The 21,648-nt window shown below is 42.3% G+C and overlaps 1 protein-coding gene across 6 annotated transcripts in view; it reads right to left on the reverse strand.

The window, feature by feature from the left end:
- Positions 1-21,648, reverse strand: part of LOC109917665 (rho GTPase-activating protein 32-like) — a 488,544-nt gene that overhangs the window by 113,115 nt on the left and 353,781 nt on the right. For all 6 annotated transcript variants that reach the window (XM_048615489.1, XM_048615490.1, XM_048615491.1 and 3 more), the window contains 3 exons: positions 16,851-16,973; positions 15,119-15,196; positions 13,023-13,104 (listed from right to left, as the gene is read on the reverse strand). In XM_048615489.1, coding sequence (XP_048471446.1) covers positions 13,023-13,104; positions 15,119-15,196; positions 16,851-16,973 — 283 coding nt within the window. The remainder of the gene's footprint in view (positions 1-13,022; positions 13,105-15,118; positions 15,197-16,850; positions 16,974-21,648) is intronic.

Genomic DNA, 21,648 nt, shown 5'->3' on the forward strand with positions numbered 1-21,648 from the left:
CATTTCTGAAGAAGGGTCTAGACCCGAAACGTCAGCTTTCCTGCTCCTCTGATGCTGCTTGGCCTGCTGTGTTCATCCAGCTCTACACCTTGTTATCTCAGATTCTCCAGCATCGGCAGTTCCTACTATCTCTGTAACAAACTCAAACGTCATACATTTACTGAGAAGTTGCAACAAGACAGCTACAGATGATGGTCAAACTTGCCCCAGTGAGACACACTGGTTAATAGACAAAGGCTCAATCACCATGCATGATACATTGTGTAAAAAGAACTCCAAACTTTGTCACCTTGGCTCCACCATACAGCAAAGTAACCCATTAGTATCAAGCATCTGGCCACAACAAGGCAAATATTTTGCAATACAGTATTAGCATAGACTGGGTTTGCACATCCAGTTGAAAGTTTGAAATAAGAAATAAAATCTGGGGCAAAGTGGTCCTGTTCAGGTAGCCTGACAGTAACGAACAATATTCAGATTGCACCACTACTTACAAAATCAGGACTCTGTCTACTGTCAGTCCAGGGCTTGCACATTCCAACAGTGTGGAACAAATCCTGGATCTACCACTCTGTTTCTGTGGAATCAATCCCCGACCCCAGCTTTCTTTTATTGTGGAAGAAATCCTGGACCCCACCATTCAGTCACAGTGGTATCGATTCTGAATCCCAAGACTTCTTCAGTGTGGAATCAAATCATATGTCACTTTTGTAACAGTTGCCAATTATCAATTACTCCTGGAATGTTAAATATACTCACATTTTCTAAGTTCTATCACCAAAATGAAGAATGAGCTGATCCAGTGTTGTCTAATGACTTCTGATAATTCAACTCCACTGGATAGAAGATTCACACAGAGTTTTTATATCTTAATGTAAATAAAGTGCAGATTGCTGATTATTGTTTCTCTATAAGATGCAATGTGAACCTAATTTCGACTAAATTATTTGATTTGAATTTCATAACAAAACTGTGTCATTAATATATGACAACTCTTTTCTCACACTGTTCAACTGAATAACGTACTTTTTTGGACAAAGTGTGTAAAAAGCCAGGCACTAATTCCACAAACAACCACACTGATCCATTATATTCTCAAGACAAGTACAGGGCAGAATATACATCAACAAAAGTACAATGAACACTGTGCTCCAATAAAAGCACATAATCCAATAAAAACACATGACAGACTGTATTCTAACAAAAACACAGAACAGACTATAACGCAAGAGAGATGGGACAGAGGCTACGATCAGGAATTTCAATTTAGTGTACAGTATTTGCTGCTCATAATGAAATCCCCTCCACTTTGGACAGGCCAAACAGTGGCTGAGTAGCTGTTCTTTTCAGATCACCACCTTTCAGACTGCAAGCATGACACAGCGCCTGTCACTTTAATTCCCTACTCCACTCTTATTCTGACCTTGATCTCCTGTTTCAACTAAGCTTAACATCAGCTTGAGGAACTGCATCTCATACATCTTAAGGAATCGATACCGAGTCACAGAGGGCTACAGTACTGTAAAAGGCCCTTCAATCAATCGAGATAGTGACATTCAAAAATGACAACTTAACTATTTGAATCTCATTTTCCTGTACTTGGCCCACAATCTTGTAGGCCTTGGCATTGTAAGTGCATGTCTAACTACTTCTTAAATATTATGAAAGTTTCTGCTTCTACCACCGTTACAGGTAGATTCGCACCATCATCTGGATGGAAAGGTTGTTCTTCACAGTCCCTCGAATCATCCTGCCCCTTATCTTAAATCTCTGCCTCTGGTCATTGCTCCCTCCACCAAGGGGAAAGTTTCTTCCTGTGTACTCTGTCAATGCCCCACAATTTTAAAAATCTCAATTTTGTCCACCTCAGTCTCCTCTACTCCAAGGAGAATAATCCCAATCTGTCCAATTTTCCTTGATAACCGAACTCTCCAGCTCAGGCAACATCCTGGTCAATTCTGCTACACCCTCTCCAACGTAATCACATCCCTCCAGTAAGACAATTCCAGAACTGCGCACAGTACTCAATCTGTGGCCTAACTAATGATTTATACAGTTCCCAGCATAACCTCCTTGCTCTTAAACTCTGCGCCTTGGCTAATAAAAAACAAACATACCATATGCCTTCTTAGCCACTTTGTCTATCTGCTACCTTAAAGGATCAGTGGACATGCACACCAAGGTCCCTCTGATGCTTGATGCTTCCCGGGGTCCTGTTGTTCATCATGTATTTACTTGTCTTATTTGTCCTGCTCAAGTGCTTCACCTTGCACCTACCTGGATTGAATACCAGTGGCCACTGATCAGCACATCTGACCAGTCCACTTATATCCTTCTGTAATCTATGGCTGTTGTCCTCACTATTTTCAAATTATCTGTGAGGTCACTGATCAACACACTTATATTCAAGTTTAAATCAATAATACAATAATTGCACATATTAACGACTGTCCCGATTTCTTTTGCAGGCCAGGTGTGGCTGCGCCGTACTTTTCACTTTGACAATTGCTTTAGACATTTGTTTCATGACTTATCCAAGCACCATCTCTTTTTGACACACACGATCAATCCTTCTGTTGTTTAGTCTCTATGTTTTCCAAGCGATTAGACTTTCCCTTGTGGTCTTTCCTCTCTTTCCCCGGCCTTATTTAAAGCTGTTATATCGCTAAAAAATTTCAGTTCTGAAGTGTCATCCTTAAGTCAACAATATCTGTTTCTGTCACAACAGATGCTGTCAGACCTGCTTAACATTTCCAATAAATTATATTTACACTACCCTTCTCACCTACTGTAAATACTAACACAACATAGAATCACAGAATTCTAAGATTACCTACAGTGCGGAAAGAGGCCATTCAGCCTATCGAGTTTGCAAAGACCCTCTGAAGAGCATCCCACTCAGACCCAGAGCCCCAAACTATTCCCATAACCCCACATTTATCATAGCTAACCCAACCAGCCTGCATATCCTTGGACTCTACAGGGTAATTTAGCATGGCCAATCCCGTTAACCTGCACTTCTTTCAGCTTGATGTGCTGATTTTGATTTCACTTACAACTTTTTCTTCCTACTCCCTTTCTGTATCTGTTTTGTTATCCTTTACTGCTCTCTGTATTACCCATATTCAACAGGATCTGTGCTTATTTTTACTTAACTGTCCTTTTCTTTTACATGGGTGGCACAGCGGCTCAGTGGTTAGCACTGCTGCCTCACAGCGCCAGGGACCCGGGTCCAATTCCACCCTCTGTGTGGAGTTTGCACATTCTCTCCGTGTCTACATGGGTTTCCTCTGGGTGCTACAGTTTCCTCCCACAGTCCAAAGATGTGCAGGTTAGGTGGATTGGCCGTGCTAAATTGCCCGTAGTGTTCAGGGATTGTAGATTAAGTGGGTTATAGGGGGATGGGTCTGGGTGGGATGCTCTGAGTGTCAGTGTGGACTTGTTGGACTGAAGGGCCTGTTTCCACACTGTAGGGATTCTATGATTCTATGATAATAATTGCTACTTTGTGCTTCACACGAACATTACAAAATAAAAAGAGAACCACAGAGAAGAAATATTAGGATAGATGAAGAAAGACATAGTGAAAGACATATCTACTAAGGAATCTTTTCAGGGAGGAAAACAGGTCGAGAGGGGAAATCCAGACAAAGACCCAGAAGATATTGACCTGAAGGGGAGTGAATAACGTCAGGAATGCTTATGAGACCAGAATCCTTTCCTTGTCCATGCCTGTTACTTTTGGCAAACATATTTCTTTTTCCCTTAGTAGTATAAATCTGTATCATGTTGAGTTCTCATTTGAACACCTCCCCCTGACCTTGTCATTTTATCCATGCACAAATCTGCCAACTTCACCACGAACAGCTCACTTTCATTTCACTGAAGTCAACTATGCCTAAAAATGGAACCTTTGTAATTGTTTTATGATTCTCCTGTTCAAACACTGCATTGTCCTTGATCATATTATGATAGCTATTACATAAATATTCATCTGCCATTAACAAAATCTGGTTCATTATTTTTAAACTTAATGCCTGGACAATACCCAGGCTAGGTCTGACAAGTGGTAAGTCACATTCACGCTATACAGATGCCAGGTAATGACCATCTCCAGTAATAGACGATCTAACCATCACTCCTTGACATTCAATGGCATTACCATCAGCGAATCCCCAACTATCAACATCCTGTGGGGTTATCATTGACCAGAAACGCAACTGGACTTACTGTATAAATACAGGGACTACATGAGAAGGTCAGAGGCTAGGAATACTGCAGTGAGTAACTCACCTCCCAACTCCCCAAAGCCTGAGTTCGACGGAATACTCTCCACTTGCCTGGACGGGTGCAGCTCCAACAACACAAAGCTTGACACCATCGAGAACAAAGGAGCCCACTTGATCGGCACCATATCTACTGATGCTCAGTACCAGCAGCATGTACTATTAACAAGATGCATTGCAGAAATTCAAAGATCTTTAGACAGAACCTTCCAAAACCATGGCCACTTCCATCTTGAAGGACAAAGGGCAGCTGATACACGGGAACACCACCACGTGCAAGTTCCCCTCCAAGTCATTCACCCTCCTGACTTGAAAATATATGTCTTTTCCTTCAGTGTCACTTTGTCAAAATCCTGGAACATCCTCCTAATGGCATTGTGGGTCTACCTACAGCACATAGGCTGCAGCAGTTCAAGAAGGAAGCTCACCACCACTTTCTCAAGGGCAACTAGAGACTGGCATTAAATGCTGATCAGTCAGCAATGCCCACAACCTATGACAGAATTCTTTAAAAAATACCACCCTGTTTGTCCTCGACATATTGGAGAAAAACTACCCGGCAGATATTCGACAAATTCATTATCCTAATGACCTGTGCTAGTCAGTTTAACCCAATTAATATTAAAGTTAAAATCCCCAATTGAAAACATTCTGCTTTTGTTACATGCTTGACCAGTCTCTGTAATTATATGATGTACGACTTTGTTGCATCACTTTTCTTCTTTAGCCATGTGTTCAACCCCCTTAGTTTCATAAATCCCTATGTAAAATTACACATGGCTGAGGAACAGATCAGAGGATTTTACCTTTTCAGGACATTTCGTTAAAATTTAGCTCCTTATTCATGGCACTCTCCCAACAGGATCTCTTGGTTACAATAAGGATGCATTTGAATTCTTTTCCCTACCCACTCCTACAATATCCTTCTAAACCGGTTAGATATCAATTACTTCAGAAACATAGAAAACAGGAGGAGTCTGCTCCATCGTTCATTATGATCATGGCTGATATTCCAGTTTAATAGCCTGCTCCCGCTTTTCCCCAATTTCCTTTGATCCCTTTCGCCCCAAGTGCTATATCCAACTCCTTCTTGTAATCATACAACATTTTGACCTCAATTATTTTCTGTGGTAGTGAATTCCACGCTCATGACTCTATTAACGAAATTTAAAATAGTTTACCTCATACCCTTAGACTGTGACCCCATCATTGGAAACATCCTTCCTGCATCTGCCTGTCTAGCCTTGTTAGCATTTTCTAGTTTTCTATGAAATTCCCCCTCATCCTTCTTAACTCTTGCAAATATGATCCTAACCAATTGAACCCCTCCTCACGCATCATCCTGCCATCCCAGGAATCCATCTGGTAAATGTTCGCTGCATTCTCACCAGAGCAAGAACAACATTCCTCAAATAGGGAACCAAACTACAGACAATAGTCCAGGCATGATCACTCCAAGTTCCTGTATAATTGCTGCAAGACTTACTTGCTACAATATTCAAATCTTCCCACTACGGCACGGTGGGTCAGTAGGTAGCACTGCTGCCTCACAGTGCCAGGGACCCGGGTTTGTTTCCAGCCTCGGGCAACTGTCTGACTGTCTGTGTGGAGTCTGCATGGGTATCCTCCAGGCACTCCGGTTTTCTCCCACAGTCCATAGATGTGCAGGTTAGGTGGACTGACTATGCTAAATTGCCCAAAGTATCTAGGGTGGGAATATAGGAATGGGGGAGGGGGTGGGTCTGGGTGGAATGCTCTTTGGAGGGTCGATGTGGACTTGATGGGCTGAATGGCCTGCTTCCACATTGTAGGGATTCTATGATTCTGTAAAGATCAACATACCATTTGCCTTCTTCACCACCTGCTGCACCTGCAGTGACTGGTTTATAAAGTCAGCCAGACAGAACATAGAACAGTACAGCACAGTACAGCCCTTCGGCCCACGACGTTGTGCCGACATACTATCCTACTCAGATCAATCTACCTTGCATACCTTACATTTTACTATCCTCCATGCACCTACCCAAGAGTTGCTTAAAAGTTTCTAGAGTATCTGACTCCACTACCACAGCCGGCAGTGCATTCCACATGCCCACCACTCTCTGTGTGAAGAACCTACCTCTGGCATCTCCCCTATACCTTCCTCCAATCACCTTAAAATTACGCCCCCTCGTAATAGCCATTTGTGCCCTGTGAAAAAGTCTCCGGCTATCCACTCTATCTATGCCTCTCATCATCTTGTAAACCTCTATCAAGTCACCTCTCATCCTTCATCGTTCCAATGAAAAAAGCCCTATCTCCCTCAACCTTTCCTCATAAGACCTGCCCTCCAATCCAGGCAGCATCCTGGTAAATCTCCTCTGCACCCACTCTAAAGCTTCCACACCTTTCCTATAATGAGGTCACCAGAACTGAACACAATATTCCAAGTGTGGTCTAACCAGAGCTTTATAGAGCTGCAGCATAACCTCATGGCTCTGAAATCCCTGTTCTTTCACACTGCCAAGAATCCTGCCATTAACCCTGTATTCTGCATGCAAATTTTCTACCTTCTAAAATGAATCACTTCATACCTTTCTGGGTTGAATTCTATCTGCCACTTCTTTGCCCAGCTCTGCATCCTGTCAATGTCTCGCTGCAACCTACAGCAGCCCTCCTCACTATCCACAACTCTACCTAATTGAAACTTACAGAATTCTGAATGGCCTGGACAGAGTGAATGTTAGCAAGATGTTTCCATTGGTAGGAGAGACTAGGGCCTGAGGGCACAGCCTTAGCGTAAAGGGAAGACCTGTTCGATCAGAGATAAGGGGAAACTTCTTTAGCCAGAGTAGGGAATCTATAGAATTCACTGCCACAGAAGGCTGGAGGCCAGATCACGGAGTACATTTAAGACAGCAATAGATAGCATTGTCAAGGGGATCAACTGTTATGGACAGAAAGCAGGAGAATGGGGTTGAGAAACTTATCAGCCATGAGTGAATGGCAGAGCAGACTCGATGGGCTGAATAGCCTACTTTCTGCTCCCATGCCTTATGGTTTAGACAAGGTAGATGGGAAGAAGCTATTCCCCTTGCTGCAGGGATAAATGACAGGGGGCAGAAGGTTTAGAGAGATTTTGAGTTATAGGGAGAGGCTGAATAAGCTGGGGCTTTTTTTTTTCCCTGGAGCTTCGGAACCTGAGGGTTGACCTTATACAGGTGTACAAAACCATCAGGGGCAACAATAGAGTGAATAGCTAAGGTCTTTATCCCAGGGTGGGGGAGTCCAAAACTACAGGACATAGGTTTAAGGTGAGAGAGCAAAGTTGTAAAAAGGGCCTGAGGGATACCATTTTCACGCAGAGGATGGTGCGTGTATGGAACGTGCTGCCAGAGCAAGTGGTGGACATGGATACAATTACAACATTTAAAAGGCATCCAGAGGATTATATGAATAGGAAGAGTTTAGAGGGGTATGGGCTAAATGCTGGAAAGTGGGACTAGGTCAGATTGGGATGTCTAGTCAGTGTGGATGAGTTCGACCGAAGGTCTGTTTCCATGCTATAGGACTCTATAAAAACACTTTTTTACCCAGAGGGTGGTGGGAGTCACATATAAGAGTTTTGACACTGGGAAAAGGTAATTATACAGGCTTGAGGAAACAGTTGGTCCGATTGGACAAAAATATTAAAGGACAGGACATTTGAAGAACAGAGGCAAATGCTTGGGGAGACACCCCAAATACCTCATGATTAAAGTATATTCCTGAGTGGAAGAGGAATTGTAAAAAAGTGAAAAAATCATCCATGGTTTAACAAGGAAGTCAAGAATAACAAAGGCAAAAATTACAGCATACCATACTGCAAAAGGTACTCTGGAGGATTGAGAGGACATTAACCATCAGCCAAGGGTTACCAAAAACGAAATCAAGAGGTAAGATGAACTATGAAAGGAAACTAGCAGAAAACATAAGCACTAGTACCAAAAGCTTCTACAAGTATATGAAAAAGAAGAGAATAGTGAACGTAAATGTTGTCCTTTAGGAGATGAAAATGGTGAGGCAATAACGGGAAACTCAGAATTAGCAGGGCACTAAACCAATATTTTTTTCTCTGTTTTCACAGTGGAAGATAATAATTTCTTCCCAAAAACTGCAGTTACTATACAGGAAGTTGGTGAAATTACTATAACTAGAGAGAAGGTATTGAGTAAACTGATGGGATTAAAGGCAAATAAATCCCTGGGGCCTAATGGGGCACTCTAGGGTGTTAAAGCAGGTGGAAGCAGAGACAGTGGATGCATTAGTTATGATTTTCCAAAATTCCCTGAATTCTGGAAAGGTACCAGTGCATTAGAAAATGCTAATATAGCAGCCTTATTCAAAAACAGAAGATAGGCAGCAAGGGGGAAACTACAGACCAGGTAGTTTGACCTCTGTGGTGGGGAAGTTGCTGGAGTCAATCATAAAGGAGGAGATAACTGAACACTTGGAAACACAAAGCTCAATTCACCAGTGTCAGCACTGTTTCATGAAGATCACGTCATGCTTGACAAATTTGCTGGAATTCTTTGAGGATGAAACCAGCAAGGTGGATAATGGGGATCTAGTGGATGTGATATATATAGACTTCCATTAGGCATTTGACAAGGTGCCACATAAAAGACTGATCCAGAAGGTTAAATTTCAGGGGGTTAAGGGTAGATTATTGGCTTGGATAGAGGATTGGCTGACTGACAGAAAGTAGAGGGTTGGGATAAATGGGTTCTTCTCTGGATGGCGAACTGTAACTAGTGAGGTGCCGCTGTTCTGTTCTTGGACCTCAACTACTTACAATCTATATATATGATACAGTGCAACACAGCAAAGCTGGTGGATGACACTAAAATAGGCAGGAAAGCAGACAGTATTGAGCAGATGAAGAGTTTACACATGGATATTGATAGACTAGGAGAATGGACCAGAATCTGGCAAATGGAGTTTAATGTAGATGAGTGTGAGGTTGTCCATTTTGGGCAGAAAAATAAAACGGCAAATTTTTATTTAAATGGGAAGCAGATTCAAAATATGTCAGTGCAAAGGGATCTGGGCGTCTTTGGGCATGAATCACAGAAAGTGGGTATGTAGGTGCAGCATATAATAAGAAAGGCAAATGGAACCCTGGCATTTATTGCAAAAAGATTGAATTATGAAAGTAATGCTATTATAATTATATAAGGCATTGGTGAGACCACACTTGGAATATTGCGTCCAGTTTTGGTCTCCTTACTTGAGGAAAGATGTGGTGTAACTGGAGGTAGTTCAGAGGAAGTTCACAGATTGACTCCAGGGATGAAAGGTCTGTTGGACAAGAAGCGGTTGAATAGCTTGGGGTTGTACTCGCTGGAACTCTGAAGAATAAGAAGGATCTATTTGGGGTATATAAATTGCTAAATGAGATTAATAAGGTTGTTCATAGAATCATAGAATCCCTACAGTGTGGAAACAGGCCCTTTGGCCCAATAAGTCCACACCAACCCTCACAGCATCCCACCCAGACCAACTCCCCTATAACCCACCTAATCTACACATCCCTAAACACTACGGGCAATTTACCATGGCCAATCCACCTAGCCTGCACATCTTTAGACTTTGGGAGGAACTGGAGCACCCGGAGGAAACCCACATAGAAACAGGGAGAATATGCAAACTCTACACAGACAGTTGCCCGAGGCTGGAATTAAACCTAGGTCCCTGGCGCTGTGAGACAGCAGTGCTGAACAGATGCTCCCCCTTGTGGAACAGTCTCAAACATGAGGCCATATGAGTGAGAGAAGGTAGGCTCAAAACTGAGATAAGGAGAGACTACTTCTTTCAGAGGGTTGTGAATCTGTGGAACTCTGCCCCAGAGTGCAGTGAAGGGAGAATCAATCAATCAATAGATTCAAGAAAGAAATAGATATATTTCCGATGAAAAACGGGATGAAGAGCTATGGGGAGCAGACAGGAAAGTGGAGTGGAGACAAGGATAACATCACCCATGAATTGTCCCGCCCACTCCTAATTCCTTTGTTCCTATGAATCTTGACCTTACTGTAAGGGTGAAATCATAGAAATCTTAGCAACCCTACAGTGTGGAAACAGGCCTTTCTACCCAATGAGTCCACACCAACCTCCCGAAGAGCATCCTACCCAGACTCATCTCCCTACCCTGTTCCTATTTGATTGGTTTGATTTGATTTATTGTCACGTGTACCTAAGTACAACGAAAAGCTTGGCTTGCGAACAGTACAGGCAAATCATAGTAAGCAAGGACATATTGTACAATCATAAGTTGAAAAAGCTTGGACAGAGTGAGGCATACAGGTTACACCTCACAGGACACGTGCGAGGCAAGAGCAATATTAACAAGATCAACCTTATTTTAAACTAGAAAATCCATTCATCAGTTTAATAATGGCAGGCTGTTCTTAAATCTGCTTGCGCGTGTTCAAGCTTTTGCATCTTCTGTCTGATGGAAGAGGTTGTAGGAGAGCATTACCAGGGGGCGAGGGATCTTTGATAATTTTGGCAGCCTTTCCGTGGCAATGAGAGGTATAAATGGTATCCATGGATGGGTGGTTGGCTTCTGTGATGGTCTGGGCTGTGCATACAACCATCTGTTGTGTTTTACAGTCCTGCAACCCTGCCTAACCCACACAGCCTGCACACCCCTGGACACTATGGGCAATTTAATACGGTCAATCCACCTAACTTGCACATCTTTGGACTGTGGGAGAAAACTGGAACACCCGGAGGAAACCCACACAGAAATGGGGAGAATGTACAAACTCCACATAAACAGTCGCCCGAGGCTGCAATTGAACCCAGGTCCTTGTCGCTGTGAGGCAGCAGGGCTAACCACTGAGCCACCATGGTAGAGGCAGAAACCTTCACAGCATTTAAGAAGTATTTAGACATTCACTTGTGTTGTCATGGTATACAAGGTTATGGTCCAAATGCTGAAAAAATGGGATTAAATTAGTTAGCTGGTTGTTTCTGGCTAGCATAGACGCAATGGGAGCACCTTTGATTGTGCTGTAGATCTCTATAACTCTGATTATATTTCACATGTTTGTATGTTCAAGAACAGGCCACACCTTACTCCAACACATGAACAGGTTGGATTTTACTCCAGCACGTGAGAGGGCAGCCCTTAATCCAGTAAAATTGTAGTACTGCTTCACTGTAACAGACTATTATAGAATGTAAGACAACAAGGTGCAGGGCTGGATGAACACAGCAGGCCAAGCAGCATCATAGGAGCAGAAAGGCTGACGTTTCGGGCCTAGACCCTTCATCAGAAAAGGGGGAGGGGATGGGGGTTCTGAAATAAATAGGGAGAGAGTGGGAGGCGGATAGAAGATGGATAGAGGAGAGGATAGGTGGAGAGGAAACAAACAGGTCGAAGAGGCGGGGATGGAGCCAGTCAAGGTGAGTGTAGGTGGGGAGTTAGGGAGGGAATAGGTCAGTCCAGGGAGGACAGAGAGGTCAAGGGGGCGGGATGAGGTTAGTCGGTAGGAGATGGGGGTGCGGCACCCCCTTAGACCAGCAGAAAAAGCACTGCGACACTAGGTGGCTGAGAGGGGTCACCTAGCATGGAAATAAAACCGTAAATTAAGTAAGAAGCTAAGATTATGAAATGAAGTATTTGTCTGAATTACATAAAATTCTTGGGACATGACATTTCATTTACTGCTAAACAAATTGGGACTGAGTTACGTGAAATGGAGATAGAGACAAAGAACTATTACTCTACCACATCTGAATATTAATATTCCGATGGAATGAGCACATCACTCCGTAACAATGCCTCTCATCTCCAGTAATATATTGATATCACAGTGCAAATGACAGGAAAATGAAAACACCAGTACCTATTAACAGTAAACTCTCTCTCCCTGAAATTGAATTTGCTTGAAATACTCTCATGCAGTGTTGGATGTTCTCATGTTGATTGGGGCTGTATTTGCTCATCCCTGCAATTTGGTAAACTTTCCAATTTATACAGTCTTCAGATATTACAAAGGACACACCTCTTCTGATCATGTATAAAGAAACACTGAATGCTGCACATGTATATTTTTTTCCTAGATATATTGTATACAATTTGAAACACAAATAAAAATCTACAGACTCCACAGGTTTGTCTTCAAACAGAATAGTACAGCACGAGGACAGGCCCTTTAGCCTACAATGTCTATGCCAACTATGATACCATTCTAAACTAATCCTATCTACCTTTACATGGTCTGTATCTCTCTATTCTCTGCCTGTTCATGTCTGTCTAAATGCCTCTGAAACGTTGTTGTCGATCTGCTCCAACCACCTCCCCTGGTAATGCGTTCCAGTTACTTACCATCCTCTGCATTAAAAAATTACCTTGCACATTTCCTTTAAACTTTCCCCTCTCATCTTAAAACTATGCCCTCTCGTATTCAACATTTCCATCCTGGGATAAAGACTCCAACTATCCACCTTACCCATGCCTCACACAATTTTATATACTTAGCAAATGCTATACTTAAATGGCCATGTGAGATATGACTCATATTTGTGCAAGACTACAATTGAATATTGAAATATGGTAGGCACATGAATATCTCAGAGCAAGACACCCACTGTTGCACATTCCTATGGAAATTATCTATGAGCATTTAGAGATTTTCACACCCACACTGATCAGAACTGAATTGGATGCCATCTGCACAGTAGGTGGAGGATAGAAGATTACTATACCTGGCTTTGGCATTGCACTAGTCACAGAATGAGGAACTTTATCATTAATGAGCTCCACACACTCGCTGGGAAAGAATCCAACCTGCAAATTAAACAAAGGTAGAAATCAGGCACTGCAAATCTGAATTACTGTAGTAAATTCACCGATTTAACTTTCCAATTATGGTCAAAAACATTGTTTCCTTTTTAGCAGGTCAAAATGAAGAAAATAAATGAATCTGAAACTAGATTTTATTTATGTATAAAGCATCTGGAATTCTGTTTCTTATACACAGAGGTGTCTTGAACTGAGAGGTAAAAAGAGTGATAAAAATTAACAGTTACAGGCTGAACTTTGTACGTAAATATTGTTGAACTGCGGATTGAGGTTTAAGTATTTCAAAGTAAATTCCTGACCATTGCATAATGAGAAGAGACAATCCCCGAGGAACAGTTAACTCAATTGAGGTTGAGGAAATCAATTGATTGACCTGTCCAAGCACCCACTCCAGCAGTTTCCCCAACTCACCCAGCAGTACTGATTCCTCAACCACTTCAATCAAAAAAACCAGCATTAGAATGACTCCACAAAGGACCTAACATATTACTCAGGATGATGTATGTACAATTCAGAGTTCACTTCTGATAGAGATCTATGCATCTACAGTTCAATCCTGTTTGAGATCCTGACTGGATGAAACATACTTATTCCTGCATGTCAGTCTTTTGATCATTTGGTTAATTGTTACACATTACCGTTACATTTCACAGCCAATTATAATTCTATTTTAATTACATACTCCATTGCGCTCCCATACCTGTTAGTTACTTTGTGAAGAATGGCCAATTTGAACACTGAAAAGGCCCCACAAACAGCAAAGAGAAACAGCACTAGTAAACAGCAAAGCAACAGCTACATGCTCTTGGGTCAGATACTCAAACCTTTACAAATGTAAGGACAAGTTGATAAAACTGTAAAAGGAGAGGGATTCTAGGTTTCATAACAAGGGAAAATCATGATAAAAGCAAAGAGGAATAACTAGGGGTGCAAAAAAAACATTGCTGATGCAGATATCTGGTCCAGTTTTGGGCTCATAATATTTGAACCAATGTTACAAAGCTACAGAGAAGGTGTAGTACAAAACTGTTCTGATGACCCCAGGAGGAGAGGCTTCAGTTAAAGTGTAGAAAACCTGAAATATTTTCCACTGCAGCAAAGAAGAGTTCAAAATGTACTAGGGCTTTGATGCAATAATCAGGAGGAACTGTCTCCACTGCTCAGCAAGTCAATAATTAAAGGGAATAAACTTAACACAACCAAAAGAATAAAGAGATATCAGGAACATTACTCAAATAAAGAGTTTGTTAGAACACAGAATGGTAGAAGCAGAATCAATCTCAGCTTTTGAAGGGTATATGGATACATATTTGACCAAGGCTGAGTAAAGGACAGCAAGTTAGAATGACGTGGATGTTTGCTCCAGAGTTAACAGAGATGCAATGCTGAATACCCTTTCATATTATGCAGTGATGATAAATAAGATGGACAAAGCGAAGACAGAAGTAGCAAAAGAAATGTAGCAGCTATTCCACTCATGAAGAGGATTTCATGCTGCAATTCTCGTTGTGATAAAATTGGCACAATTTCTCACTTGTACAATAAAGATGTTTATACAGCAGCTACAACTCAAAGGCATTCTAAATTCACAGAACAAGTCCCAAAATATATACTTTGCGGAATATGGAATATAACTTTTCTGAGATTTAATTTCTTTCAGCAACCCTACTGTGTAAAGGAAAGTTTTGAACAGAAATGATAAAGTGAAATTGAGTGAAAAGCATTGAGAGATAATATGAGCGTAATATGTACGGAAGCCAAGTAAAGAAACTAAAGTTCTGTTTAACCAAGACATCTATAACCAAGCTATGAGCATGCCAGATACACAAGTTTGTCCACTAAGCCACAATCCAGATTATGTTCAACTGAACACTGTTTAAGGAACAACATTATCAACTTCTGATAAAAGATATATCTCTCAAATAGTTGCTCAAAAGCAGCAACATCAATTCAATGAAGAGATCTCAACAACATTACACCATCACACACAGGCGCTTACCTGAAACCCATGCTTTCCCCTCCACCATGTCGTATCTTCTTTAGGGGGCATATCGATAACAGACACTATATCTCCGACCTAGGAAACACAGCAGAAACAGCATTTCAGTCAACTTCTCAGTACTCCCCTTGGCACATGAGCACACCAGTCTCCTCCCAGCCACAACAGTCTCTTCACTCCAATATTTAATGTGCAATGGATGCTTTCAAAAAACAAAACCAAGGAAATTCAAACACATTGCACAAATCTAACTCTTAACGCTTGGTAAAAAACTTCTGGTACTGTGTTAGCACAAGACGATGACTTCTGAGTACAGTACACTACATTCCCGATCAGGGAATCAGGATTTATAAAAGGGGCAGCATGGTGGCTCAGTGGTTAGCATTTATATTCTGTGAAAATAAGTGGTGCAGAAAAAAATCACAAGTGAATCCTGAGAGTACATGTGACTAACAGTGTTTCTTTTCTTGGCAAATCAGTTCGAGGTAGGCAGCACACAGCCTGGATGTATCCAGATGTTTGGTGTGTTCATGGTGTTGTTCTAATGGAGACAGGTCTGAATATTCCCACTTCAACATCAGGTGAGTGAAAGGAAGCAGAGTCCACACTTTTGGACATCAGCACTGATCACCTACAGATCCCCAAACATCACCAGAAGTATGGAAAATGAAGTCCTCATCCAGATTTAAATAAAGTCAGTAGATAACTTGAAAATTCAAATTCAGCCCACTCTGTTCATGGAGTTTTATTTAATGAAATTCCATCAGTCACCTATTGATGTGTAAAAGTGTCAAAGCATGGCGTTTAGTTAAGTTGTGCACACCAGTGATGTGTTACTGAAACCACTGAACACTTTAAAGAAAGCCCATTTCTCCAGCTGACAAGGGTAGAATAATCTTAAGTAGCTGAATAGCTTTCACCTGATGAGCACTCAGTATGGATGATTCCTGACTCCGTACTGATCTGATAACAGGCAGATCTAAGAAATTATATATGAGGTACTGAGCTCACATTCATCCCTGTAAATACAACTTGGTTCTGGATGCTGCCACTGAAAGATGGTCAGGCACAGGTGTCAGTATTTGTATGTCACAATCAACGCACTAAACCTCTACTGATAAGACAATTTTCCCCAGTTATGGACCAAACCAAAGAGAAACCCCAAATCCTGCAAAAATCACTGGACATTTGAGAAAATTAGGATTTTTAATATTAGATCTGTTAATCTGACAGGGTATTTCAAATTCAAAGTAAGTAATAAATTAGGTTTTGGCTCTCGGAGTCCAGTTTTACCCATTAGAGCAGCCTGTGTATAGCTTCCTGAAGCTCAGTTGACAAAATTAAGTGTACAACTGAAAAAAACTAGTCAACAAGTACAAGTTGAAGCTAAGTCCATTATAACCCCATAAGGGGCAACAACTGGTCTACTGCTCAAACATCTCACCACTACTTCAGTGACCTTTGCTAAAATGCATATATTTAGGGACAATAATTAGGACAGAATCAGCATCAGGCTTCACTTTGCTTTCTTTATAATTGATCATCTCTGTTAAAAATTCTTACAAAGACCGGTCAGTTGGAAAAGGTTAACTGGGGCAGTCAATGCTAATAAAACATGCTCGTATTTCCAAATGACACGGCAAATACTGGAGGAGGAGATTAAAATCAAAGAGAATGATCACACTTTTTCTCCATTCTCTCAGGCTGGTTTTGTAATTAGATGGCAACTTACTTCAAAAGACAATTCATCTGCAGCCTGGGCAATGTATCGCTTGATCACATGTGCAGCAGCAATGGCAGGAACATTGATGGAGGACTCTTCGTGCACAAGTAGATGGTTTCCTTTGTTATCTATCTGTGAGAAGATTCAGCACAGTCACTTATAAAATACAGCAAAAGAGACCACACACCTGCAAACCATTTAAAGATGAGAATACTTTACCCAGAACACATGCAGCACAATCCAAAAGCATAACTGTAGGCACACCCAAAGAAAATCAGAGCATCTTTCTTTAGGATCACACTTATACCTCCGTTATGAAGCTAAGCCAACATATGGCCTTATTTGAAAAAGGTTCATCATAGAGTCATACAGTAGAGGCCCCTCAGTCCATCGAGTCTGGACCAATATATCTACACCAATACCATTTTCCAACACTTGGCCTATAGCGTTGAATGTTATGACATTTCAAGTGCTCAACCACATATTTTTTTAAAAGGTTGTGAGATTTTCTGCCTCTACCACCCTCCCAGGCAATGTATTCTAGATTCCCATCACCCTCTGATGAAAAACATTTTTACTCAAATTTCCTTGCTCTGCACCTTAAAATTATGCCCTCCCATTATTAACCCTTCAACAAAGGGGAACAGCTGCTTCCTATTCACCTGTCCATGCCCCTCAATCTTATACAGCTTGATCAGGTCTCCCCTCAGCCTTCATTGTTCTGAAGAAAATAATCTCAGCCTGTCCAGCTTCTCTTCAGAACTAAAATGCTCCATCCCAGGCAACATCCTGGTGAATCTCCATTGTACCTCCTCCAGTCAAGCATATCCTACCTATAATACGCTAGCCAGAATTGCACACAGTACTCCAGTTGGGACCACAGCAAAGTTCTGTACAGCTCCAGCATAGCTTTCTGATCTAATAATCCATGCCACAACTGATAAAGGCCTGTATGCTTCCTTAACTACCCTAGTAAGTTGTCCTGTTGCCCTCAGGGGTTTGTGGTCAAGTACCCCAAGATCTGTCTGTCCCTCTCTGCTTCCTGGTGGCCTGCTATTCATCGAGTGCTCCGTTGTCTGGTTATTTCTTTTAAAATGCATTGCCTCACATTTGTCAGGGTTAAATTTCATCTGCCTCTGATCTGCCCATCTGACAACCCATCTACATCTTCCTGCAACTTAAGACCTTCATCCTCACTACTTTGTCAATATTTATGTCATCTACAAATTTACTGACCATTCCCCTCCCCTAATTCACCTACATTATTTATATATATCATGATCAGTAAGCGACCCAGAACTGATCCCTGTGTTACACCACTGGATACTGAACTCCAGTCCCACAAACAGCCTTCTATCATCACCCTCTGTCTCCTATCATCAAGCCAATTTTGGCTCCAACTTGTCAAAATATGCTTAAACCCGTGTGTTTTTACCTTCTATATCAATCTCCCATTTAGGATCTTGTCAAAGGCTTTGCTAAAATCCATACAAACCACATCAACTGCACTACCCTCATTTACATACCTGATAGAAATTTTCAAGGAGACAATCAGATTTGTTAGGCATGACTCCCTGACAAAGCCATGCTGACTACCCCTGATCCCTCCGAGCAGAGATTAATTCTCTCTTCCAGAAATTTCTCCAACAGTTTCCCTATCACTGATGAGAGACTTGCTGGTCTGAAATTCTAGTTTATCTCCATCACACTTTCTGAAAAGTGGAACCACGTTAGCTTCAGGGCACCATCCCTCTGACCAGAGAATTAAAAATTTGGTTCAGGGCCCCTGTAATTTCCTCCCTCATCGTGCACAGCAGCCTGAAATACAGTTGATCTGTCCACTTTTAAGCCCACCTAAACCTCCAAGACCACTTCCTCATTCTGCACAAAAAGCCTAAGTCCCTCTTCCCGAATTCTGTACCTACATCTTCCTGCTCGAATGAAGACAGATGTGAAGTACTCACTTAACATATTGCAATGTCCTCTGTTTCCATGCACAGATTACCACCTTAGTCCCTAATGGGCCTACTCTTTCCCTCTTTATCTTCTTTCCCTAATGGACTTATAGAATATCTTGGGATTGTCCTAATTGTACCTGCTTAGTGGTTTTTCATGTCCCTCATTGTTTTCCTAGTTGCTGTCTTAAGTTTTCCCCTGCACATTCTATACTCCACCAGGACATCTGCTGATTTGCTCTAAACTCCTGACCTTGGTGCAGACTCAGACTCCCAGCCATGGCGCGGACTCAGTGAGATGGTCTCCTGGTCTGTCGAGGTGGTCACCTGGCCCAGCGCGGCCTCAGCATGGACTTCCGAGGCGATTCCAATGTGGTCTCCCAGTCTTGAAAGCTTCGAGGTGAAGCCCAGTGTTCTGGAGTCAAGGCTCAGTGCAGAGCAGAGGCTAGGTGCCAGTGCAGACTAGTCAGAAGGACTGTTGTTCTAAACTTTTTATTTGTCTATTTTCTAACTTATTCCTACAATCTGTAATGCAGGATTTTTTATTTCTTTATTTTTCTAACTATTTTCCTACGAACTTGTACTGAAGCATCTATACCTAGTTACTTTGTACCTCAGATGGTGCCGTAAGTGGCAACTTGAAAACTTTTCACTGTACCTCATTTGAGCACATGTGACAATAAAACTCATTCAATTGTAACTGCTAAAAGCCTCTCTTTTCTTTCTTACCCAGTCCTGAATATTCATTAACATCCAATTCTGGAGAGAGGGAAGCAGAACCAATGACGTCATCATGTACCAGAGAAAGAGTTGTGGGTAGGGACCAAAGTAGGACTGGAACAAGGCATGTTCCACATACCCCACAAAGAGACAGGCATAACTGGGACCATGTAGGTACCTACAGCCATCTCTTTGACCTAAAGAAAGTGGAAACAGTTAAAGGAGAAGTTGTTCAGCGTGAGACTGAATTCGGTCAGGCGGAGGAGGGGGGCGGCTGATGGGGACGGTTCAAACCTTCTTTCCACGAAGATGCAGAGAGCCCTGAGAACAACCTGATGGGGTATGGATTGTAAAGGGATTACACGTGCATGGTAAACAGGAGGCGGCTGGAGCCTGCAAACTAGAAATTCTGAAACTCAGTGTCTGAAGAATCATGGATGTAAGTGGGAAGGGGAGAAAAAAAATTGAGTCGAGGTAGGAAGCGATGTGTGGGGCAGGAATAGGCAGAAACAATGAATCTACCTTGCAGTCTAGTTTGCAGATTTTGGGAAGGGGATATAAGCAAACAGTGCGGGGTTGGGGGACTATGAGCTTAGAGGCAGTGATGGGGAAATCACCAGAGGAAATTAGATCAGTGTCCGTGGTGGACACAATGGCCTGGTGTTCCTTGGTCCAGGTGGAGATACGAGGAGGTATGAAAGAGTTGGCACTCAGCCTCCACAATGCAGAGGTCAGTACGCCAGGCAACAACAGCACTACCCTTGTCGGCAGGCTTGATTACTAAGTTAGGGTTGGATTTGAGAGCATGGAGTCCAGTTAGTTCAAAAGGAGATAGGATGGAATGAGGCGGGCAGAGAAATTTAGGAAGGGGTCCAGGTGGAGGAGAGTATTGGAGGTGGGTGAAAGTAAATTTCCTTTCGTTTTATCCCTCTGTGCTCCCACCTTAATGAATTTTGGGCATAACTTGACGGTGAACTCTTCTTCTGTCAGCTTCACTTCCAAGCCCATTTCTTTGGACAAGAGTCCTCTCTCCATCCCACAGATCCCTTCACCTGCTGCCAACACTCTCTGTCCACCTGGACTCCTCCTTCTGGCTATTTAACCGCGCTGAACCTGTTCATTAAGAACTACCATCACCAGACACATATTTCCCTCTCCTCCCTTGTTAGCCTTCCACAGGGACACCTTGTTCCACTCCTCCCTCACTCCCAACATCTCCCACACCCCCATGGCACTTTCCAACACAATCGCAGAGAGTCACACCTGCCTGTTTACTTCCTCCCTCCTCACTATCAAAGGCCCCAGAAACAACTTCTAAGTGAAGCAGCAATTTACCTGCACTTCACTCGTCTACTGTATTTGTTGCTCATAATGTGGTCTCCCCTACACTGGGGAGATGTAGTACAGACTGGGTTACTTCTTTGCAGAACACTTGCATTCTGTCCGCAAAAATGACCCCGAGCTTCCAGATGCCTGCAATTTCAATACACTACCATTTTCCCTAGCCATCAGCTCTGTCTTGGGCTTGCCACAGTGCTCCAGCAAAGCTCAGCACAAGCTGGAAGAACAACACCTCATTATTCACTTGAGAACACTGCAGCCTTCTGGACTCGATGTCGAGTTCAATCATTTTAGGGCCTGAGCACCTTCTCCCACGTCCTTGCCCCAAACCTCACACACCAGGCTTTGTTAATCACATAGTCTACTATTACATGCAACCCACTGTTAGCCACTAACAGTCCCTATTAATAGCTATTCCCGCTCCTAGCCAGATCATTATCCACTCCTTTGTCTATCCAACTGCTCTCTCTCTTTGGGCTCTATCCCCACCTATCATTTACTCCTTACCCTCTCCCCCCACCCTATCTTGTGCATACAAACCAACATTTTCCTAGCTACTATCAGGTCGAAGAAGGGTCACTCGACTCAAAATGTTAACTCTGATTTCTCTCCACAGATGCTGCCAGATCTGAACTTCTCCAGCAATTTCTGTTCTTGTTGTCATATGGGCTATTACCACAAACATCCAATTGTTAGCCAGTAATGGATCTCACAAGTAACTATTCATTCCTCTCAGACTGACCAACTGCGTTTTTCTCTCTGTCTGGGCTCCATCTCCACCTATTGTTTAC

This window comes from Rhincodon typus, chromosome 32, assembly GCF_021869965.1.
Source record: "Rhincodon typus isolate 14 chromosome 32, sRhiTyp1.1, whole genome shotgun sequence".
Lineage (NCBI taxonomy): Eukaryota > Metazoa > Chordata > Chondrichthyes > Orectolobiformes > Rhincodontidae > Rhincodon > Rhincodon typus.